The sequence below is a fragment of the Falco cherrug genome, chromosome 12 (genome assembly GCF_023634085.1).
Source record: "Falco cherrug isolate bFalChe1 chromosome 12, bFalChe1.pri, whole genome shotgun sequence".
Lineage (NCBI taxonomy): Eukaryota > Metazoa > Chordata > Aves > Falconiformes > Falconidae > Falco > Falco cherrug.
The window spans coordinates 6,732,627-6,757,531 of record NC_073708.1 but is presented as its reverse complement, the minus strand read 5'-3'; the positions used below and the strand labels follow the sequence as shown (position 1 = coordinate 6,757,531).

The following is a 24,905-nucleotide window of genomic DNA, read 5'->3' as shown; positions in this document are numbered from 1 at the left end:
CTAGCCCCTAGGTACTTAAATGCTCCCCTGTCCCCCCGAAGAGCCAGGCAGGCGAGGGTGGGAGCCCGACAGTCGGTGGGGGAACAGGAAGCGGCTCAGCACGCAGGCGGGTTGGTGGGTGCTGCCAGCCTAGTGGCTCTGCAACAAGGGAGAGAGCTGAGTCCCGTGGACTAAGTCCTGGATGTGGGGTTTCAGTCACCACCCGTGCGCGCCTACGTGCACACACAGGCAGCCAAGGTATTTAGCCCTAGTTCTAAATTAGGAGGAAAAGGAAGAGGAGGACAAGCCAGCCTTTAAGTCTTGGCACTTCCCTGCAAGGCACGTCAGCTGAGCTGAGGAAAGGCAGGCTGTGCTGCTGCTCAGTTCCACTGGGGGGTGAGGCAGGACAAGGTCTGAACTTGTGGGCATTTAAACATTTTAGCGGTGATCCCTTTAACCAACTCCCACTGAGCTGACAAGGGGGAATCCAGCAGCACTGGGGAAAAGCCAGCCAAGAGCCTCGAGAACAGTAATACTTTTGCCTGCTGCAGCTGCCTTGGTAATCTCCGTACCCAGGGAAGGAACAGAGAAAGTCCTCCAAACTCCTATGTATCTTTCCTGCCAAAAGCTATTTGAAATGGCCGGGAACCTACAGATACTGCAATCCTTTCCCTTAGCAAAGATACAGAGCACTGTCAAAGGAACTACCGCTGCACTCGGTTTCTCTGATGCTGCTGCCCTTTGGCTGGCTGTCAGCTCTGCTCCTGCCCTTTTACTTGACCTGCAGCATTTCCTCGCACTTCAGCACAGACCTCCCCTGCACAGCCATTCCCAGGACATACCTTCTGCCGGTGGTGGCCTGTAGAGGCCAAGATAGAGGGCACTTGGTGGCCCTTCTCTTAACTGCCTACACAGTAGTTGGCCATCATGCACAAGCCTAGCAGGGGTTACCCAGCCAGTTGCTCACTCTTGTGTTTTCACTCATTTGTTCAGTCCCTCTTTGCCTGCTGGCAAACACTCATGCACATTGGCATATATCAGTAGCATTTCTGTTAAATGCCGCTGTGTCACGAGGATGGCCTGTACGTACAGGCTTAATGCTGCTACAAAAGACAAGGATCCCACTTCTAGTAAGTACCACGTATTCTGTATTTAATCGGCCCCTTCAGCTCCCTGGAGTCCCCTCCTCAACACTCAGTGCTCCCATAATACTTGCTCTACAAGTATTTGCTGGTCTTTTTACAGCAAGGACACCCAGCAAACCAGTCCTCTTACAAGTGGCTGGGGAGTGGGAACAACCCACCTGTGAACTTCTCAGTGATCACACAAGAATCCGAGGCGTACCCTCCCATCTGAGTCATTCTGCCACTGCAGGAAGGGTGGCACAATGGCCGTGGCTCCTGCCCGTGTGTCTGTAATAGGTCTCAGCAGCGATCCACTCAGGGAAAACTAGCTCTGGGAGGTGGAACAGCTCTAATCTTCCACTGGCGAACATGAGCTGTGTAGTTACTTCTCTAAAGCTGGTCCTGGTTATTTCTCATGCTGCTGGAACAGGCCCCTGTTTCCCAACCTAGGGCAAAAGGATGTAATGCTACACAGACTGAGCTGCAGATGATTCTTTCTCTGAACACTTCTCTGGCTGCATTTCTAACTCAGTGTAAAACGATCCATATTTATATGGATCAAGATTCCTTGGCACATCGAGGACCAACATCTCCACAGATAATGTCTCAAAGGAGCGACACTTAATCTGAGAAATGAGTGTCAAGAGACATACAGTGCAAATTATAGCTAAGAGCATCAGTTCTAAAGAACACGCCTTGTTCCAGCAGGATCTTCTCTCTCTTACATATACAGAGCTGGCAGAAACTTGTCATTTTACCTACATGCAAAAACCTTGCAGAAGGAAAACATCATTTAAAAATGTACTTCACGATTAGTGATATATGGTGTTTCCAAAATAGAATTTACTCTGAGGGAGTTGGCAGGGGTTGTCTGAACTGATGTAATTCCTGACAGTTTCACTGCCTGCTCTTCCAAGCTGAGACTGGGTCAAATTGCAGAGCCCTGCCGAACCCAGGCAGCTCTGCTGGCCTTGCAGAGGTTTAGGACTATACAGACTGCCCCGGGCTGGGGACGTGACAGAGGTAGAAGTCCTGGGTGGCCACCTCACTGGGCAGTTTGGCCTGTTGAGGCTGTAGGGGTACTGTGGATGGGCAGCCAGGGGGCTCAGATGCCAAACACAGAAACCACAAGTAGATGAAGTGTATAAATGCCATCCCAGTGCACTAAGCAGGTAAACTGGCATCATCTGAAGTCTGGTTTTGTGACCCTGGTTAGAGGCACTTCTCCTGTAGCAGCAATTTAAGAAAAGCCTTTAGGATCATGCACAGCTTCAGGCTTTCTGAAAAAGGACAAAACCTCCAAAAGAAGATTCAAAGACTAACAAAAATCTGTCCATACACTTCTGTACAATTTCTTCTTGACCATTCAGCTGGTAACTGGATCACCTGAAGCCGAGAGGATGAAGGAAGTACCCATTATCAGACACACAACCAGGCCATGCTGGCACTGAGAAAAACAAGCCTTGATAACCAGAGGAAAGAGGTGCAAATGACTGACTTGCATGATCCAAGAGGGGTGAGGCAGAATGAGATACAGCAGCAAGAAGAGACTGACGAACACAGGAGGCAAGCACCAGGGAAGGGGAGGGCAGGAGGATGCACAGGCAGGAGAGATGTGGGTAGAGAAAGCTGAGGCAGCAATGGTATTACAAGGAAGACATGCTGTAAAGAGCTGTGGGAGGAGGTAAAGGACAAGCAAGACAGATCTGGAAGCAGTAAAAGCCAGCTAGAAGAACAGCATAAATGCTGGGATGGCACGGAAATGCTGGGGTAGTAGGTAAGGAGTAACAGCAGTGGATCGGGGTGAAATGTTACTATGAATGGGCACTAAGAAACTACTAAAGCATTGCTGTTCTTTAATGCTTGCTTTTTCTGGATGTCTCAGACTGGCCAGAGGTAGAAACTTTGGGACTTGAGCAGGCCCTGACTTCTAAGACACTTTCTTGGAAACATTTTTCTGAAAGAAAAACAAAACAACAAACCATAGCTAATAAAAACACCAGAGTTAAAATCTTCCCAGGGCATCACATCCTTAACAAACAAATTAGCCTCTCCTCTAGCTTCGATGTCAAAGAGACAGGACACAATGAAGGACTAAGGAAAGAAGTTTTAATTCCAATTCTTTCTCCTTCTTCGTATCTTATATCTGTGTGGATCCAGTTGAGAAAGGACACAAGGAAATGCTTTCATCCAAAACAAACACGCAACCTAAGGAACTCACTGCCACATCATAAGGGCGAGATCAGTAGGTCAGCAGTATTCACATACCTCCTGGAGACAGCAAGAGTGTCTGGTGCTATAAACACAAAAGATTTGTGGCCTCTGAGAGTGAAGGGACCTCAAACATTATTTCTTTTCTACCCCAAAATCAGTGATCCTAAACACAGGGAACACTCACAAGGAAGATGAAGTCAATTACAGTGATCTCCTAGATATAGACCCTGTGTCATATGTCAAAATCAAACAAAATTACTTCCTCTCAAAAAACTGACCATGTTCAGCAGTTCTTTCTGCCCTGATCTAGAACCATGTTAAAAGCCTCCTTGCTTGACAACAATCCTAGGATGTGCCCAGGAGGAGAGGGCCCTGTACTAAACAGGAGACGAATGAGGTGTCCTCAAAGACTGCTTCCCTCTCTGAGCCTGGGAGAGTGTTCAGAATATTGATTCTCCTGACCTTGTCCTTCTTGGTGTGCTGCTTCTGGGATGACTTTCCCCTCTTTCTCCAGCTCACACTCTAGCTCTTTGATTCTCTGCAGAGCTTCTTCCAGCTTTTCTTCAAGACCTTCAGATCTCTCCTCTGCATTCTGAGCACGGATCTCTGTTTCTCTGAAACACAGAAGCATAGATAATGCTGAAACCTGAAATCTAAGCAGCTGCAGGCAGGATACCTAAAAAAAGATTTAGATATCTGAAGCACTCAGTGGGGTTGACTGACTCTGTAAAACACATTTATGGTTTCAGAGAAGGACATTGTTAAAAGATCTATAAAGGACTTCATGGCACATCTATGTAAATCCTGCAAAGTGAATTAATTTTAAAACTCAGTGTTTGCCAGCAAAGGGTGAGATGCTGATCTTTACTGTGCAAGGTTATATACAGAACACAGTCAAATCTACTAGCAAGGCTAATGAGATGGGGTTACCCTGGATAATGCAAGCTCACAGACGAAAAAAGAAGCGTAAGGGAATGTAATTCAGAGCGTCCGAGCCTGCTTAGGCATGGAAGAAGTCATTACCAGAGACAAACCTCGATGTGATTCTGCATGGAGACACTTGGATGTCCCTTCATTGGGTTCCCCACATGTAGGCACAACATTGCATGGCTCTACCTGCCAAGCTCCTGGACACTAGCAGGCCCTGGAAGGCCTAACTGCATTCGCATAACACTCTGCAAGTGCTAACAGGACCCGAAGTATTAACAAGTCTTGCAGAAAACCATCATGAGTACCTCTGCAATGGACCTCGTGTACACAAAACTGAAAATCTGCACACAGATGAAGGAGAGCTGATGTGGGTCATGCCTTCAGCTAATGTAAAACACACTCAATGGCCTGAGACAATCAGAATGGAAGGAATCACAGAACGAAGCCAATAGATATTGGATGAAGCAGAACCTTATCAGAGAGCAGAACAGGCACTTGCCTGGGATGAAACCTTGCCTGCCCATACCTCTAGCACAGGCCCAGTACTCACAGGAGCTGCACTTGCAGATGTTCCAGCACTGCCAGGGCCTCAAACTCTTTCTGAGAAAAGGGAGTCGATGACCTGGTGGCAGCTATCTCTGTCTAGTTGGGAACAGCAAAACCTTCTATAAGTGAATGTGAAACCAACAATGCCACATTTCATCTGCAGCATGTGCCTGGTTTGGTGCTGGTGTCTTAGTGCACAACATAGACAAGAGCTCTCTATCAGCAAAACACATAAAACTTGAGGCTACTTCAGGCACTGAACTGATCTTGGCATTAAAAATAGACTAAAATTCTTTTCTGGCTCTGACACAAAACTCTCACTGGTTCATAGTCTTGAGTTGGCTGGTGTATTCACTAGCTTACAGAGGTTGGAGATGGCTGTGGCCTGACCAGGAGCAAAAAACCCCCCAAAATGATGTTCAGAAAACAGAAAGAGGTAGCTCCTCACAGGGTCCAACAGGCATAAGTCAGTTTTCTTCATCTGAAGAATACAAACAGGGTTTTTCGGTAAAAGTAACCATGGAAAAGCTCCTTCTCTAAGCTTTGGAACATAATCGTGATTTCCAGTGATTCATTTCTGTAAGACAAATCAAAGTTCATAAAGAAATGCTCCTGCATCTCCCACTGGCACTCTGAACTAAAGCATGAAGGGCAAGGCACATGCAGCAATGCAGCACACTTAAGGAGTAGGACCATCCAGTGACAGTTTGCTAAAGATCCACAATTCCTGTACCTCTGGGCTTCACTCTGGATGACTGACTGGCCAGGGGATGACTGCAGAAGGCAGGCCCTATGACTTCTGATGAGCAACTTTATCAAAGAGCACCATCCCACAGGCAAATGGAGAAAATAAGGACCTAGGAGGCCAACACAACCTGAATTTCTTGCTTCCCTGTTGTTGTGAGATCTCCCTGAATCACTGAAGCCTCTCCAGGTTCTCCCACGTGCTTAGCACCAAAACATTTTCACCATCCCAGTTTCTGCAGATAGTCCTGGTTCAGACTACACACATCACCTGTTACTGGTCTCATGAAAGTCCTGGGGCCATGGCAGTAATGTCATGAGGACAAATTTCAGCTGTGCTAACTGTGCTAATGATTATTTAAAAGTTGCAAGAATAGAGGAATCTGAGAGAACACAGCACCTTGCACGGCCCCAGCAGGTCTGACAAGTGTTAAACGGGGTCTCATTAACAGAGTCTGAGTAGACAGGTAAAACCCAGCTCCAAATCTCTGCCAACAGGCTAAAGCCATTGCTGTGGTGGAGACTCCTACCCCTGTAACTGAAATGATGTCCGATTTCAGAGATTTCAGGTGGATGTTGGAGTCACGCCCCATGTATCATGTCTGCAGTGGCTTCATTGTCTTCAATCAGACACTCCATACCAGCACCTGGCTGCTGCTGAGAGAAAAGAAACAAGAAATAGGAGATCCTGCTAGCCTAGTGGCATGCAAGGCAGCTGTAAGGCCATGTTTCACATTGCATACACTGAGCAATAAATAAAAAGGCCCTGCTAGAAAGTAGTGTATTGCAGCTACTACAGTCACCTGCATAATAGCAATCTCCTCCTTTACTTCTAATGGTTCTTCCTCTGTTACGGGTTTCCTATTGCTGTTGGCATCGTCAGCTTCAAGCTCACTCTTAGTTGAAGAAATGACAGTGTCCTTATGCTTCAACTGCAATTCCTGCAAGGCACCCTAAGGATCGGGTTAGTAGCATGCTCCCTTTAACCATCCAAATAACCTAGGCAAAGCCAGCTGGTCTGTGACTTTCTCTTGCATGTATTTAGACTTGGAGTCCAGCCACCCAGGAGGTCCTGAGTATGAATATAATTCAAATCACAAGTGAATATGCTAATTACTGAACATTACATAAGCAGGATCCCCTGTGGCATATCTGCTTTCCATAGGCCGCGGCAGGGAGAAAAAGAGGAGCAGCACATGAGCTACAGCACTGGCTGTACACAAGTCACGAACAGCATTGCTTTCCTTGGAGGTTGAGCTCAGAACTGATGCAAACAAATTGCTCGAGACAATAATTCTAAAGCCCTTTCCTCGTCATCCGAATTCAACCTGTTTTGTATGAAAGCAGACCAATGCCAGGCCAACGGTAACACAACACATGTAATTGTCACAGGCAGTCTCAGACATCCATCTAGTCACTAAAAGTTCAGCCTGATCTCCTGGACAATGCAACCACCAAGATTCTAGCCAAAATTCACCCTAATGGGAGAAACAAAAGCAATTATGCACCATTGGGAACTGATCTACCAGTGGGGTAAAATCTCTTAGCTCCACTGAAGCTCTGGTTTTGCCTTACACCTGCCCTCACAAGCAGCACTGTCATTTTTGACCAGTTTACAGTCATAACACCTCACAGTTCTAACTACAGCTTTGCGTGTATGCAGGTCTCCATGTGAAACCTTCCCTCAAACGAAACTGTAGCTCCTTCCTTAAGGAAAAGTTTTGAAGCAGACCTTCATCCAAACAGGTCCGACCTAGAGCAGCAAATGCAGTCTGCATATACCTCTGATCCAAAGAGGTTTCTCAGTTCTTCTAAATCCAGAAAGGAGACTGGAAAGCCTTTAACTTCTGAAAGGAGGAGACTACATGCTTCAATCCAATTACAGCACTCAGTCTGGGAAAACATAACAGAAAATGATTATCCAGGGATTATTTAGCACAAAAAAATAGCTGTTACCCTATTCATTCAGTCAGTTAAATAATTCCACCTTTCTGTCTATTTAAGGGAAGGGGCCTACCTGGACCGTTCCATCCTCACCATACAAAGGAAAAGGAAGACACATTTCACCAAGCTTTCAGATACGGCATCTGTCACCAGCTAATCACTCCCATCAACTATGTCCTTCAACAAGCTCCTCCTCAGGCCAGTGTAGAACATGTCTATCATAGCCATCGCCCCAGCCCACGTGGGGAGAAATGAGTGTAAATCCCAGGGGTCAACTTTTCCGCTCACTAAGGTAACACAGAACAGAAACACAAGTATTTTCAATCCCTGCAGAGAGGCTTCTTAAATTCCTTGAAGTAACACCACTTGCCCTGTGCTCAGGGAAGCCTTGGGCTTCAGGAAGGGTCTACCTTTCACATTCCTAAAGCGCATGTGAAGCTCAGCTAAACACTGGTGACAACAGTGGTAGCGATTAAGAGCTTTACATGCAAGTGTAGAATAAGGAGATGGCAGGTAGGTCAGTTGACTGCAAAAATTTTCAGCCATGTCTGTATAAAAGTATATTGCACCAAGCACCTCCAGGAGCTCCTAAGCACCACTCAAGTCTGGATGTACATGGCTCTGACAAGCTTTGAACCAGAGGTGAATCTACTGCCACTCATATGGAATAAATCTCGCAGGAGAGCCTTTACATATGTACCCTGAAACAGGGCAACAAAAATATTAAAGCTGAACATGACCTGACCCAGGTTTATCTGCTTTCCGGGACTGTGGAGTCAGTAGGGAACTTGGGGGAGCAGGGTAATCCACTGGAGTAGCAGGAGTCTTCCTCCTCTTTAAAACCCTGACGTACGTTTTTCTCTACCTCTTACAAAGTAAATACAGTTTAATCTACCCCCAGACCTAGACAGCTGGAGACACAGGCACCTTTCACCTTGATCTTATTCAGCTCCTCCAGCTCAAAATCAGCTTCTAAATCTGCCTCTGACCGTTTCTTTCGAACAATTGCATTGACAATCTCGTGACAGCAGCTGCAAAGATGCAGAATGTCATCAGCTCTGCAGGAGTGCCCTCAAACGCTTAGAATCCTAGAATCATTTATGCTGGAGAAGATCCTTCAGTCAGGAGCCCATTGCCGTCAGCAAGGCACAGGAGCTATCTGTAGACCTGTGCACTAGAGAAGCCTTCAGAAGAGCAATCCTCACCTGCCCCACTCACACAGTGACAGCTTGTCCACACCAGTGCTGTTTTAACCCACAGAGGATGTGTGAGCACAGATCCTGCATCAGGTGGAGGCTTTGCTCCAGGTGACCTGGGCTGCAGACTCTGCCTGCACTGCCTGTGCATCCTCCGCCGGGCAGCCTCAGAGGCATGGGCAGAGTCCATGCAGTCACTGATGCTAGTGTATTTTATAGCAGTACTAGGTATAAAGCAGGAACTGCCGTTGTCTTTAGGTGTTCCTATCTTACTAGGCTCCCTACAAATTCCACTAAGGCCATTTAAGACCTAGGATGATCCAAGGACAACCAAATTGATGGGATCTGTTGCCGTGATCAATCTCTCGGCACACTACACATTTTTTCTTGAGAAAACTCTGTCTGGGTTTCAGCTGGGATAGAGTTAATTTTCTTCTCAGTAGCTGGTACGATGCTGTGTTTTGGATTTGGTATGAAAATAATGTTGATAACACACTGATGTTTTAGTTGTTGCCAAGTAGTGCTTACTGTAAATCAAGGACTGTTCAAGTTTCCCATGCTCTGCCAGGGAGACACAGGGCACAAGAAGCCGAGAAGGAGCAGAGCCAGCCCAGCTGACCTGCACTAGCCAAAGGGCTATTCCATACCACAGAACATCACGCTCGGTATATAAACCGGGGGGAGCTGGCTGGGGGCCACTGATTGCTGATCAGGGACTGGCTGGGCATCAGTCAGCAGGTGGTGAGCAACTGTATTGTGCATCACTTGGGGTTTTTTTCCTTTGGGTTTTATTCCTTTCCCTTTCTCCCTCCTTTTCATTACAATTTTTACATATTTCATTTTATTTCAACTATTAAATTGTTCTTAACCCACAACTTTTACCCGATTCTCCTCACCATCCTGCTGAGGGGGGGAGAAGTGAGCGAGCAGCTGTGTGGTACTTAGTTGCCAGCTGGGGTTAAACCACGACAAAACCCCTTAGATTAAATTGAAAATGTCTGTTGCTACCTGATTATAGAACCAGCCAGTCTGCCATGTCCACAACCAGCTCTTCAGCTCGATGCTGAAGCTTATGAGCCCTCAGAAGTCTGAGCTTCTCATCTGTCTCAGTGTCTGAGTCTTCTGGCTGGGGACGCTCACGGGACAAGCATTCTGCTGTCATGTGTCTCAGCCAATCCACCAGCCACAGGGTCAGGTTTCTGTGCAGTTCGATCACCTGCACAAAATATCAGAGCAAATGTAATAAATGACTGGTCTTGCCAAGCAGTCTGAAGTCAGTGTATTTCATGTAAGTCAATGTCCTCCCTAATTCAATTTGCAAACTGACCTAAAGACAGAAACACTTATTTGTACCATTTTTTCTCTCATATTGATTCCCGTTATGAACACATCTTTTTCTACTATGGATCTATCCTTCTCCCAGTTCTTGTTTAGGATCATATGCTGCGTGGCACACTCTCGTGTCTGGAATTCAGTGACAAACCACAAATCGCACACCACGCTTAAGGAACATATAAAAAAAAACGCATAGTGAGAGCTTCTAGTCTACAGTCCTGGGAGAAAGAACTAAAACCCGAGAGCCAGCAGCCACAGCCAGCTCTCTGAACAGGAAATATCACTGTTATTCCAGAGGAAATGCTTGCTAAAGATGAAACAACAAAATGGTGTTCATAGACTGTATGGAGACCTTACAGCTATATTTAGAGGAGTTCTCCTCTGCTCTGTTGGCTAGAAGACAAAAGCCACAACTCAAACAGGAAAGAAGGTGTCAAAAGAGAAAGAAGCGTTCCTCACAACCGTGTTTTGGTGAGGTGGAAATTAAAGGGAAAGACTGAATACTAGATATAGTGCTTTTATCCCCAGCAGTTTCAGGCTTGTGCTTACGTTTTCATTAAGATGCATGATGTTCTTCTCAACCACATTATTCATGGACAGAACCCATTGCTGAATCATCTGAAAAAGTCCTCCAGGTACCACCCTGAAAAGAAAAACAAATCCAGAAACAGTGATCTCTAGTGCATCAGACCCGAGGATCTCCTGTCTCAAAGACATCTTTTGCTTCCCAGCTCGAGGAAAACAATATATTTTGGTACACCGTATGCTGGAAACCTGACGCAGGCTTGTTTGTTAATGCTGCAATTGTGGGCAAATTTGGCATTTGCAAGTCATCTCTTACTTATACGTTATGCATGTGCTCTGCAAATGATTTATGTCTTGATGATATTTACCAAAGACAATGGAGCACCATGAAAAGGAACACACCCCCACAAATCTGACTGTAAATGAATCACATATTTTGGGTTTTCTTCAAATGTCAAGATTTCCCAAGCAGGTGGCAGTTCTGAGGGAGACAGTGATGTTCCAGGAGCGATACTGAAGCCACCAACTGTTTCCACAGATATTGCCAAATCAAAGCAAATGAAAGGCAGTCACCAAGCATTTTTACACTTCAGATGATCGTATTTATCCCACTGCCAGTTTCCCATGCCAGAGTCCCCACAAAAGGACGTTTCTCTTTTTTTATGAGTGTAGTTTAATGTACAAGGCCAGCCCAGACACAATTAACACCTCTGTCCTTACAAGAAATGCAATTTCTTATCACACTGAGCTTCACGCACCTGGCTGGAGCCTATACAGCTCATCACTGCATCCACCTGGGCCAGCCACGCAGGGATCTTGTGATAAAATGCCTGCAGCTCAGCTTCGTGCGTGCCAGAACCTCGCTTCAGCTTTTGCACCTTGAATAACCAATCTTCCATACTTCTCACCAAAGCTGTCAAAAACCTAGCTGTGCCTGCAGGGAAAGAAAATACAAACCTTTAATTATCATTCTTTCAGCCAACTAAAACAGAGCTGGATCCAAAGAGGGATGCCAAGAGGGATGAACAGCCTACATGGGAAGTGGCTACACTTGGGACTAAGAATGAGCTGTTTAGTAAGCACTGAATTCAAAGCAAGCTGAAAGAAAATGAGTTTGATTTGAAGCCCTGATTTTCCTTCTTGTCTCTGCAGATTTGGATCTCTCGTTGCGTAAAGGCTTAATATAACTCTTTTTAAAATGGCTTTGCAGTTACAATCCTGTCCTTCAAAGACGCAGGTGGTGCAGTATGCACAGATGTGCCAGGTGCCTGGACAAGGTAGTAAATTACTTGTTCATTCACTCCTCTGGCACATGCTGATGGATATTCTCCATTTGTTGGGGAATATGCTTGAAATGTAACAATGCTTGCTCTTGATATCCAATGTTTAAATTTTCTTTAAATCCTGCTGAGGTCCTGGCCTCCATGACATCTTCTAGCAAGGATGGCATGTTAAGACCATGGTGGTGGTGATGATTTTTTTACTATTTCAATGATTTTGATGCATGGCTCCGTTTGAAGTGCAATGAAGCAGTGTTGGATTGTCCAGCCTGGTAAGAAGAGGAGGAGGTTACCCTCTGCAGGGTGAAGTCTTTTAGGGCACACGATGGGAGCTCCACAACCAGGCATTTGTTTTTAGCAACCAGGAGGGCAAGGACAAGTGACAGGAATGATATTAAATTTTCCTGCCATGTAGCATCAGCTTCAGAGGAAAGAAGAGGCCTCAGGAGGGCATGGGATGAAGGAGAACAGCCACTTCTCATCACTTATATGTCGTTTGGCTGTGTTAGCCTTTAGAGTATTCTGGATCATTATTAAATGGCAGCTTGCTTTGGGAAGGTTGGCTGTGTCATTGCCTTTATCTTACAAACATCATCAAATCCCCAGCAAAAGAGAAGACCTAACTGGAGCTCACTGGAGAAGTTGCTCTAGTCTCAAGTGCGAATTCCAGAGTCAAAACCATCTTGCTCTCACAAAAAAGTGAGTGCTTCACACTGTGAAGGCTTTAAGAAGTGATCAAGAAAGACTGAATAGCAAAGGCTTAAGCCAGACCTTATAAATCGCATGTAAGTCCTTTCTTTTACCTCCTATCTAAAACAATCTCACATATCGTTCTCTCTCCATCTCTAATCCTTGTCATCAAATACCAAACCCTTTGTATTTCTGGCATACGCTTCTTGAGACCAGGTAATCAGATCTTAGAAGATAATAAATACTTCAGGTAACTGAATGCCATTGCCTTACAGGATAAAATTACCATGTTCTCAGTATTGTCTCTTACCTATTCATTATAATCTCTTTTATTTCCACTGTTTCTAACCAAAGATGCAATGTAAAGAGAATGTCTTTTCTACTGAAAGGCCATTACATTACAATACAAAAATGAATCCAAGCCATTCAAAATACGCTGCCTTGTATGGATCAAGGGAATACTTTTCCCATGCTCCAGTTCCCAAAGCCTTTGTTAAAATAATCTAAAATTGCTTTTTCTGGACTTTACTGGCTGAAGCAATTCTGGATGAGATGTCTGCTGTGCTGCCTAGCCCTCTGTTCTGATCACGATTATTGAGGCTTCTGACATCTGCTGTGAACTTTTTGCCATGCTGATGTCTGGCCAGTTATGGCCCCGCTCCTCCTTTCTCTCACTTCCTAATGAGAGCTACTGGGAATATTAATTTCCTTTAGCTGTCTTTTAAGGATGAACAGACTTATCATTCTATCTCAGCTGCTTCAGTAGGCTGAAATACAATATGTAGCATAAGAAAAGGTAGGGAAAAGCACAGAATAACCCCAAGTGAAAGAATAAAATGACAGTGTGAGAAGAAGCTTAGCAAACATGAGTAGCAGTTCTGGACAGCACGTTTGGCTTAGTTTTAGTCTGCTAAAAGGAAATAAGCTGATCAAAAAAAATCAGAGATGAAACAATTCTGAAATCAGAAATTAGTTAAGGTCTTGCAGAGGCAAAGGTTGAGAAGGCTAGTTGCAAATTACCCAACAATTATTTGTTATCTTACACAGGACATGGTAACTTTATATCAGCACAGAAAACACTTGTTTACATATTTCATTATCAGAATAATGCGATATCTAGATTAAGATAACTTTGCATTAGTGATAAGGTAATAAAAACAAGTATTACCCTCTGAGACAGTGTTATCTGGTTAATGATCTTCGAAATGGTTTTACGTTACATTTTCAACACCCATTCTTTCCTTTTACATTTATTTTCTTTTCCATAAATTATCCACATAATCACAAACTGCCCACACTCCCTCTGAACATAACATATGACTTCCCTGTGCCATATCTGCATTGTGTGATCTTTGCACTGTATTACATTTAAAATTTCAGATATTCTTTTTATGTGTGACTGTGAGTTGAGTTGCTTGGAGTTTATCCCTTGAACGCTCTTGATTCCCAGCACATATCTAGGGGTCAGACTTTAGCTTTGGAAAAGCCCAGTACAGATTATGTCAACTGGTCCTTTACTACCTGCTACTTTCCTGGCATCCCCAAGGAAAGACTGAACTGCAAAATCAGTGATTCCTTACCATTATCCCCATTTATCCTTATCTTGTACTGCTGGTAGTTCACATGCCCTTTGGTTTATTTCTTGCAGGGCAGTGTGCTGTGGAGGCAGTGCTCCAGCCAAGTCCCGGTGGCGATTCCGCATTGTCTGTCCCAGCTCCGTCCAGTGTTCCTGCAGGCTGGCAGCGCTCCTCAGACTTTCAGTCTTTCTTAGCTACGCCTCCCCTCCTTACTGCTCTAGGTCTCCTTTGAGCATCTGAAAGAAAAGGAGCAAACTTGCCCTGCCCCCAGAAGTTGGACCACCCCTTGGCTGTGACAGAAAGGTGATGGAAATCAAGTAAGTGAGGAATCCATAAGCACAGAGATATCACAGCGAGTAGAGAGCACAATAAATTGGAAACTTACTGGTGACAATTCTGAGCATTTCTATGGATTAATATGATTTATCAGTCACCAGAGCTGCTGGGCAGATGGTGCTCAAATGCACGACTATGTTTAATGCACTGGCTGAACGATGGTATCAGTCAACAATAACTTCTCATGTGTAGACTCATAGCTTAAGCTTCAGCACAAATAATTTGAGCTCTTGTGTTTTCGTTCACATTTGAGATGGGCATAGCTGCCCACTGGGGCTCAGCTAACACATGGTAATCTGCTAAGCAGATACCACTCAATAATATGTCCAACACCCCAAAATCTTACATTTATCAAGTTCTTTATGTCTTGTAGGATTTCATCCAGTAGCTTTTCATTCATGAGAGAGGAGCTAAAGCAGAGGGAAAGAAGGGATGAGAGCTGAGAGAAAAAACTCCTTTAGTAGCCAAGGTAAAACTAAGAGTCAAGATACATACTCTAGGCATACCAAGTTTGTGATACAAATTGTAACTTGAAAAAGGAGTAAAAACCACAAGGCCCTATTCAGCCAGGGAGTCTTGTTCTCTCATGCAATGTAACATAAACACTGGGCATCAGTTAAGAAAATACGTTACTTCTAGCAAAGATGAAAATCAAATTCAAGCACATATACAAAATTCAGACTTTATTAACTCTATGACTGAAATCTATAAAGTGATGTCTTCTGTTAATGCACACACTGTATATTTCTGCATTTTGTGTTTGTATTTATGCTTCGTTTTATTTAACATATCACAACGAACCAACAAAAACACCTTAACACGGAGAAAGGCGGAGTCTGAGCCTCATGTGCCTCAGAGTCTTGTATCTGTACATAAAAGAAACTGTGTAACACTCAAGTTTAACTTGAAGGCTCTGTGCCTGTGCACTCAAGTTAAAAGGAACCAAACTAAACAGAGGAATTCTGTTATGGCAATGACAGCTGCAAAAAGGACACTCTGGTTTGCAGCAGGAGGGGGCAATCCCTGCTCCACTGAATTCAACCACAAAGCCACAGCATCACTTTAGAGTTGCCGTTGGGGACCTGATTACCAAAATAAACACGTCAAGCAGAAAAGTAGAGCAGTGAGGGGCATGCGAATTGCAGATCCTACCAAAACTCACTACACTTGGGAGCCAATGCGCACTTTGCATTGGTCCAGTGAGACCTACTGTCACAAGGCAAAGGTTGAGGGTATTAACTGCTCCCTTTGGAGCCACTCACATGTCACTGCTATGGAAGTATTGAAGCTGCCTGTTGAAGCTACTGCAGACAATTTGCAGTTTTCCCTGGCTGGACTTCTCTGAACACTCTGTCTCTGCTCTGACGTGACCCAACCTCTCCCTGAACTGCTCGGTCTCTTCCTACAGATCAGCCAGGTCTCCCGTGTCCTGCAGGCGTTGGGCAAGAGGGTGGGAAAAGGGAACTGTTGTTGTGATTCTTTTGATCTGAGTCGGAGGAATTCTCCCTTTGCCCCAGCTATTTTGAGATACGTACATATCGGAGATCTGGGAAACATCTGTAGTTCCACAGCACAGCCCTCACAAACCCTTTGAGACAGGACCAGGGTGGCTCAGTGCCCCTGTGGACATGCCAGAACTGAGCACTCGACTCCTTGTTGCTTGTTTGCTACTGAGAGACCACGCAGGCAGCCCCATACCTATGAGGCCAAAATTACACTAGCCTGGACCTGTTTTGGTTTTGTGGGCATGGAATGGGGAGAGGGAAGAAAGCCACAGACAAAAAAAGGGAAACACAGGGAAAAAAAAGAGTAGTTTGAGGTAAAGGGGACATGGAGTAAAGAGCGAAAAGCAGAGAGAGAATGAAGTCATTCCAATTTTAATGCTCATTTGAAGCTAGACCAAAATTCAAGAGTTCAAATAACAGCCAAAGTACCGAATGCTTTACTGAGAAGCTCAGAGCTACATAAAAGACACATACACGCACTTTGAACAGGCACCCATCACAGGCAGGTCCTTACCTTTGAGGCCAAGAGGACTATGAAATGCTTGAAAATGTTGGTCAGTGTCTTTCCACTAATATGGAGCCTGCAAACCAATGTAAGCTGGTTTCTGTCTATTATCTGGGGAAAAAACCCACCCCATTATTATTATTATTTGTTGCCCTGTTTTCTTCTGAGAGGAGAGGCACCTGACAGTAACACAGGAGTTTTGCCACCAATGAAATGGAGCTCAAGCAGCTGAGTCCACTTTCTTTACAATTAAATCCCTGATCTCTCAGTCCCAGAAGTTCTTGCTAACAGATTTTAAATTGAATGAGATAAAGTAAGAGATCCCAAACAAGGGGGACTCACAAACAAGGAAGCACACAATTAACCAAGAATGATATTTCGTGAGGAATTGTAAGGAATCTGGGTACAATATTCTAAATTATGGGGAAATAGGAAACTCTTTCGTCAAACCCATTTCCCAATGAAAATATTAATTTCACAGAAGTTCTTCCTGCACAGAACTTGGAGATCTGTACCAAAATTGCTATGTGAATCAACTGGTTTCCATTAAAACAAACCCACATGTGAAATAAAGCAGATCTCAGGAATGAGGTCAGGGCAGTATGAGATGTGCTACTGCCCAACTGTATTAAATAAAAATGCTCTTTGGGATGAAATCTGCCCTTGAAACAAGACCGCTAGCTGCGATGTTTCACGCGTTTCTGCGTATCACTGATCTCCCACACCTACCTTCAGAGCCAGGTCATACGCAGCTGAGCTCCATGTCTCTCTTGAGCAAGCAGCAGAACCTGCTCTTTCAGTCGTCTTCTCTGTAACTCGTATAACTCCCGATGCTCTTCCACAAGGCTAGAAGAAAAGAAGGACAATGACATATGCACACCTGTGTTTCTCATCCATATTCACTGTCCTTCTCCCAGTTCCTAAAGGTTTTCTTAGATATTTCCTCTTCCTCCCTCGCACACCTCCCGCACAGCCGGCAAATCCACAGGCCCTTTTCCCGAGCCTCTACACACCTTTCTGTTGGCACTCCCGTTGCCAGTTTCCAATCAGTATGAACACAGATCCCTGCTGGGACTAGACTAGCCGTTTTCTTCATGACATGGGATTCTTGGAAGTAAATCTGTGCGCCTACTCACTCACCACAACTCTGATACCACCCACCTACATCTGTGATTTGTTAGGTATCTGAAGATGTCCACAGCCCCGTCAGCAGTTCACAAAAGCAGCTCTGCTGGACTATGCAGGGCTCACTGGCTGTGAATGTGGGGGGAAGAAAAGGGAGTGCCAGCCCTGAGCAATAAATGCAACTTTCATGACTTAAGACTAGAAACGGTTTCTATCATTTTTAAGACTAGAAAGCTTTCTATCCCTTTGAGGCATTTAGGACTTACAGCAAAATAACGGCATCTGTCATAAACAGCAAAGCACTCTTTCCCCAGAAGGAAACCTGTCCTCATCTCTGCTTCCAGCAGCGCCGTGAGAATGATACCAGCACACTGCAGAGATCTCCCAACCTCAGCCTTGAAAGCAACTTACTTTGCATTTGTCTTAGCCTCCTGCATGGCTGCAGCTAGCTCCTCTTGAGCTGCTTCTGCTTCTTTGGTCACTTTCTGGTCATGTTCCTGTACCTCACACAGCTCGCTGAAACAGCAGGGAACAGCCTTAATGCAACTTACCCCAACCCAAAGGTCTCTGCTCTGGCAAGTGGTGGTGGTGGGCTCCACGCTATCATGCAGAGCGGCGTTCTTCCTCCAACACAGTCACCTCACACAGGGGTGCAAGGCACCCTGAAGACCTCCTCCTCCCATGCACACATGTTACGTCAACAACTCCTTTCTGTGGTCCCCCACCAGCAGCACACCTTCAGCGTGCTGAGGAAAGGAGGTGGCTTTGACGTTATCCGGCACTAAGAGGGTGCAGTGAGAGCATGAGGAGGCTCAAGTATGGTCATTGTAGCTCTGCTTCAAATCATAACACTGCCTTCCTGGCCCTGTGGGAGGAAGACTAGAAAACTGAACAAAATCAGTGGACTAAGCTTAGGGCATAGAGGTAATTTCTTAGGGTCAGGCAGAATTCAGACCTGGCCAGCTGTCCAACAGATTCTTTAAAACAATGTAGTTCTTCTCTAATACGTCTGTCCATCATCTGCTGTGCCATCATTTTTTGTAGAGGGTCTTCATCTGTTCAGGAATCCGCTCTAGGAGGCTCACCTACCTCTGCCTACAGTAAAATGAGTCAAAAAAGGTATTTACCTGAGAGTACAGATCTCTCTTATGCCAGCTGGAGACCTTTTCCTTTCAGTGCACAGGAAGCTATTTAGGAGGTAATTTTTGAGTGTTTGGAGATCTTAAACACTCTGGAACAATTTAATTGCTACAAATTGCGGTAATCTGAGCATGGGAACCCTGGCTGTGAGGGAAGTACCAGCTATTCTACATGTGAAAACTTCCCCTGAATGTCACACCCAGAAGATGCCCACAACATCAAGTGCCACCAGCTCCAAGCTCCAGGTTACCTGACAGAGGTTCGTTAGCCCCAGTCATTAACCAGGCAGGGGGATTCTATTTCAGTCCTGGCATCAGAGGCCACGCCAATTCCATTGCGACGGGCCAGCTTTGCTGGGCGAGGACATCAGGAACGACGGGCAATGGCTAATGCTGCTCCCGAGGGGACACTGCCGTGAATCAATAGGGGCTTTAGGGTTGGCTATCGATGACCCGAGCTTCGAAAGCAGCTGTCGTCTCTCCATGCGGTCCACACTGACCTGCTGAATCAGCTCATGGGAAATGATGTTGTAGATGTTCTGCTCTGCCTTCAACAGCTCCAGCACGTTGTACAGCTGGCAAAAGAGGTGAGAAACACCACAGCCTTGCAGAGCCTGGCCAGCCTGCTCCTTTAACAGCAGATCAGCACAGATCTCTCATTTCTCCTGAAGCAGGTTTTCCTTTGAGGGCAAAACACTGCTAAAGGTAGGAAGGGGAAGGGAAAGAGCCACCCTGCATGCATTTACAGGTTGGTTTTCAAGCATGTTATGTCCTGTCCTGACTACCCTCCCATCAACATCCCTGGGATCTTCTCCACTAATTCCAGCTGGAGCTCCTGTGGAGGCAATGCTCTACATTTTTCAAAAATCCTTCTCCATCACCGTGCAAGAATAACAGAAAATAAGGCAAGGCAAGGCCCAGATCTTCTTTGACATCTGCTTTTTAGGTGTATGAAGGTTTCCAATGGCCCGTATCGTAACACAGCGGCCTGCCTCCCAATGAAGGGATGAGACAGCTACTGCCTTCATTCCTCCACAGTAATAATGCCAAATGCATTCCTTGCTGGCATTTTTGCCAGAAATGTAACTTCCTAGACCAGCAAGCTAACTGTTTATTCTGCATGGATCAGATGAAGGTGAAGAGAAGCTCAGGAAAGGAACCCCCTGGTTATGACAAGACCTACAGACAGCTGGCTTGGGCAGAAACTAGTGCCTGGCAGGCACCTTAAACACAACAGGGATAAACACCAGGGAAAACAAGATGTTATTTTTCTGGGTACAAGAAAGTTCTCTGGGTACAAGTGAGTTATCCACCTCTGAAGGTCTCGTCACTCTGATTAGCTTGTCTGCTCCAGCTTTTTCCAACATGCTGTCCATCGCCTCCATCAGCTGGATGACCTCCAACCTCCCAGAAGGTTTCCTGACAGACCAGAGAGAGACACATCATTGTTCTATATAACACGTTATGATATTTTCCCCAACAAATTAAATTCAAACAGCCATTTTCTCCCAACAACAGCTCCAAGCAGGGTGGTACTTACATGGATTGTAACAGCTGCAGTTTCTTTTCATGGTCCTCAAGCAGTGTTGTGTATTTACTGAAAAACACAAACGCTAGAACTCTGTTCCCAAGCAATCCTCCCAGCACTAGCTAAGGGATCCCGCTCTCTCCTTCAGTCTCTTTGGCCCATGTACAAGCTGATGAAGGTTGAAGAGGTAGAGAAGAGTCTACAGGGCTGCTCTTCAGTGGGAGCATCCAGAGCCTAAGGTGAGAATCGGAGCTCCTGCAGCTCTTCTCCCAGCTGGAACTCCTTCTTCTTGCCACTAACAACAGAAATCTTGTAGGAACCTTCTCCCTCTCATGGTACTTGGCCAAGAAGTGACCAGAAAATCACCACATATCCAGTTCACACCCAGCCAGAGGAGACCATTGAAATAATATGATGTTCTCTTACATCATGTTGGCAAAGAAGCTGTGAGGATTTCACTCCTAATCTTAGTATTTTAATCCTTGAACAATGAGAAATAACCTCTTTTAAATTTATTAAGTTACTCAAGGGGAGTCTCGAGTAGCTTTTTTTTGGGCAAGGCTGAGTAAAGTCAATTCAAAACTCATAGTCTGAAAAACTGGGACACACACCCACACGACACGGACACCATCCTTGCTCTGCAGGATGAACTACAGCCTGGTCGTTAGCATGGGATTTGCACAACCACCCCTTTTATACACTCCCCACCAGCAAGGGGAGTATCTGGGCAGCATCCTCAGCCTCTTGTCACTTTATCTCTCCACTCTGAACAGCTGAGGAGAAACCCTTCTATGCCAGAAATCACTCACCCATCGAAGTACTTCAGGGGCAAAACTCCCCTGTTCTTCACGATGCAAAATTCCTCAGGAACCAGCCTACCTGCTAAGGTTGCTCATTGGGGGTGGAAAAGAGGGAGAGCACCAAACACCAACATGAAAGATGTGCGCAGACTCTTGGTTCCTTCCCACAGAGGACACAGGTTTGGCAGCCAGGAGAGCGAAGCTCACGTAGCAGCTTTTCATGTTGCTCTTCCCTTTCCCGCTCCATGCATCCAGAGCCCGATGGAAACAATTTACATCCAAAAGCAGACTGAAACAACTAACACCAAACTGGGGCGGCGGGCTGGAGCCACAAGGAGAGCTGATGAGTTTGAGGGTCAGGGTAACACCGGGACACGTGTATGAGGACCTCCCTTCTCCAAACCAGTGATACACAGAGAAACACCTGAATGGCAGCACTCACAGGAGCATGTGGGACTCTACCGCGGCTGCTCCTCTGGTCCTGATGACCCTCAGAAAAAGAGCTTCTGCCAGTCATTGCTGTCTTAGCTTCTTGGCCAACTGCAATGTCACACAGGTAAGAGACATCTCTGAAACGGAGAGGAGCTCGTTCACCGACCCACCGCGCAGGCAACCTGCTGTTCCCTTACTGCCAACTAAACTACACGTGGGTTTGCTCTGCTCAGCCTGCGGCCAGGCTCACGGCCAGGCCTCGTGCCTCTGGGCCAAAACAGACAGAGCAGATCATGCGTTTTAGGCAGATCAACCTTGTGTTGCCTGTCCCTGGCCAAAGATCATTTTTCACGTCTGCTGCCAACACCCTATCACGTACGTATCCAACGTCCGATAAAGAACAAAACATGTTTTGCTTCCTAGTGCCATTAAATGTTGTTTATTTACAACGAAGCATAAGTCTATTCCCTGCTAAGTCCATTAAAGCCAGAAGAGCTTCTTTTCTTAATCGTGGATCACAGAGCATCCCTGCGAGCCTGGCATCCTTTGGAAGGATGGCTCCAAGCACTGCTCATTTAGCAACTCTTCTATTTGTTATTCCCAAAATGTCTTTCCCTTGAACCTCTCCATCCCGAACTTGGACGGGACAGCCTGTCCATCCATCCAGCCGCATTATGCAGCACAGGGAGAGATCTCGCTCTATGTTCCCAGCTCTAACATCTTTCCATCACCCTGGGCTCCTTATCCCTCCTTTGCTTACCTTCCAGCACCCGTCAAACTGACAGGGTGGTCTGTCAGGTGTCAGAACTTGCTCTGACGATTAGGATAATGCCAAAGCCGATCTGGGGTTTGCAGGCAGCCCTGAAGACAAGGCACACGTGGCCATCACCGCTTAATGAGAAATGTGCCAGGAGTGGGAGAGGTCAGGGTGGCTGCCTAAACAAGCTCCGTGTCATTATTTTTGTCTGGAGGCTAAAGAAACCGGTGTGGACAAAGCAGCCTGGGCGAGGGCTCCGCAGCAGCCCCAGGGTGCAGGCACGTTTTGTTGGGACTGCGACGCAGCACTTTGGATCTGCACCAAATGGCGTGGTCAAAAAGGTGATGCAATATAAGATTAAATTTATCTCAGCAGGCTAGCAAACTTCCCTTTTGCCCAGGGAATGAGCACGTGCCTCCAATGAAGAGATGATTCTGGACGGAAAAAGGCAGGAGATGGAAACACACTCACCCTGCAGCCCATTGAGGTTTTGGTGGTTTGTGGGGACCGTAAGCGCTCTGGGCTGTAGAGAGAACTGCTGGTACAGGTCAGGCTTTGGAAAACCTCTTCTGGAACAAAACTATGCTCCAGGGAGGAAGAACCAGGCCTGATGGGGCCAAGCATCCTCGAGGTGCCCCTCACTTGGGGATCCCTGGAAAAGAGCCTGACACAACCATTTCAACAGCATTTAGTCTGTTGGTGAAGGAGAAAGCAAACCTGAGGATGAAATACAGGGTGAGAAAACCTGTGACTAGGTTGTCTGCTCCCCTACCTGACCACCGGATCTAAACCACGGGCAGCTAATCCCACTTTGAGCCGCTGTTAGATCTGCGGCGAAGGCCAGGACACGTCACTTTCCACTGATGGGAGATAAAGCACCGGCTGCACGACCGCGCCAAGCTGCCAGGCACAGACACCGAGGGATGCTGTGAACAACTGCAGTCTGCCTGTTTCTGTGAAGCCATTTCCCTTCCCGCGGGTCGCTAGCAGTCTGCTTCCTGCAACGATGTGAACGCCCTAAAATACCCGCCACCACTAAATAAAGGCAAAACGTAACCAGAGAAGCATCCCGGTGTTAGGGGGAAGCTGGAAGGACAGACAGTGAGAGGTTCAGCCCCCCAGCCCCCAGCCCAGCCCCACCTGCCAGGCACCGCTCCGCTTCCTTCCACCAGCTTTTGGTCCAGGAACCTGCACTCCGGTCGTGGGCACGGTGAACGCTTATTTTATTGTAACGGTCAGCCAAGGAAGTCTGCAGTAATGATCTAGAAACAGAATTAAACCTGCATTTGTACTTCACAGGGTTAACAGGGTTTTTTGTTATTATTTATAGGGAAAAACCCCTTGCACCTGGCAGCAGGTACATCTGTGAGGAAGAAGCCCCCAGCGCTTTGCTCACCCTCCATAGGGTGCTCTGTTTTCCGCCTACAAACTGCATTAGGAACAATTGCTTCTTTTATACATCTAACTGGGCCAGGGATTTATTTGTATCGGTCTCCAATTATTAATCTTCCTGCTTTTCCTTCTTCGTAATATCTTACCAATAATAAAAAAAAAAATCCTATTTCCATTAGTTTCGTAATCTCCATGAATCCTCTTCTGAAGCCTTCCCCCCTGCCCAAGCCTTGCCAATATCTATCGTCCTTTATAAATGCTTTTGTTATTAAACCTCCTTATCAGCCATACCCTTGTGTACTGCGGTTCCTAATTAGTTTATCTACATTTCTTTGCCTCGAGACACACGTTTGTGGGTGTAGGTATAACGCAGGAGTAGTCTTGCCAGGTAGCTTCTTGCCTTGCTGTGCAAAATGGTTTCTTGGAAAGAAAATATAAAAAAAGTTTGCTAAAAATTTCTGACAGAAGAAAACTGTTTTTTGGGTTTTTTTTTCCTCTTTAACAGCTCTGTTTGGCAGTACATGCTATTCCCACCAGAAAGGATGGGAAGATTAATGGCACCGTTCTGCAGCAGCTACAGTTTAAGGACACAGTCAAGACTTGACTTTAGAGCGTGTGGTACACAGCTGGAAAGTATCACATTCAGTTCTTGGCAGGCAACGACTTTTCAGGCCCAAAATAAAGGCAGAAATCATTGACGTGATACGCATTTGTCAGTTGCTGCAATTTAACGTGCATTAAGGAGGGAGAGGTTAGACACTCTGGTCTGTTCCAAAAGCCACCAACTCCCTCCCCGTGCTCCTCGCCAGCACTTCCAAGGACATCCTTTCCTCTTGCTGGGTTGCCACAGCCGACAGCAGGTTATAAAACCCCAACTACCCCTCTCAGCTGGCATTTCACACCGGCATCTTCTGCTGCTTTTTAGGACCTGAAGAAGGGCTTGCGTAGGAGCTCCTGGGGAAGGGTTCCTTCCTACGCACCCAGCCAAGGAGACGCCCTCCCTGCCCACCGCCTCCAGGCTCGGGCCCTCCCTCCCTCCCTCTGCCCTCCCCCCGAGCCTCACGGCCCCTGCCCAGGGGTGGCTCTGCCACCTTCGGGCCGCTCCACGCGTGCTGGCAGGCGGCCCCAGCCCCCCAAGGCAGGCCAGCTCCCCCCTCCCCAGAGCAGAGGAGGTGGCCCCCATACCTGCCAGCGCCCCCAGCTCCATCGCCATGGAAACACAGGGCTCTCCACACACACGCACACCCCCCCAACCCCCATCCCCCCCCCCCACCACCCCCCCCCCCCCCGATCTGGAAGAAG

General features: G+C 46.3%; 1 protein-coding gene across 1 annotated transcript; it reads right to left on the bottom strand.

The window, feature by feature from the left end:
- Window positions 1-3,265: 3,265 nt before the first annotated feature.
- AXDND1 (axonemal dynein light chain domain containing 1) lies at window positions 3,266-24,810 on the bottom strand. The gene is given in 31 exon segments (XM_055724952.1): window positions 3,266-3,931; window positions 4,798-4,889; window positions 6,068-6,134; window positions 6,136-6,191; window positions 6,341-6,490; window positions 7,108-7,114; window positions 7,291-7,430; window positions 8,416-8,512; window positions 9,686-9,710; window positions 9,713-9,893; window positions 10,562-10,655; window positions 11,258-11,471; window positions 14,088-14,125; window positions 14,127-14,320; window positions 14,767-14,830; window positions 15,683-15,849; window positions 16,440-16,541; window positions 17,160-17,194; window positions 17,197-17,276; window positions 17,967-18,071; window positions 18,511-18,595; window positions 18,598-18,650; window positions 19,148-19,269; window positions 20,008-20,113; window positions 20,235-20,291; window positions 21,032-21,113; window positions 21,461-21,591; window positions 22,215-22,315; window positions 22,683-22,875; window positions 23,356-23,428; window positions 24,789-24,810. Coding segments are annotated over 31 exon segments (3,144 nt in total). The 3' UTR covers window positions 3,266-3,720.
- Between the last annotated feature and the right edge of the window lie 95 nt (window positions 24,811-24,905).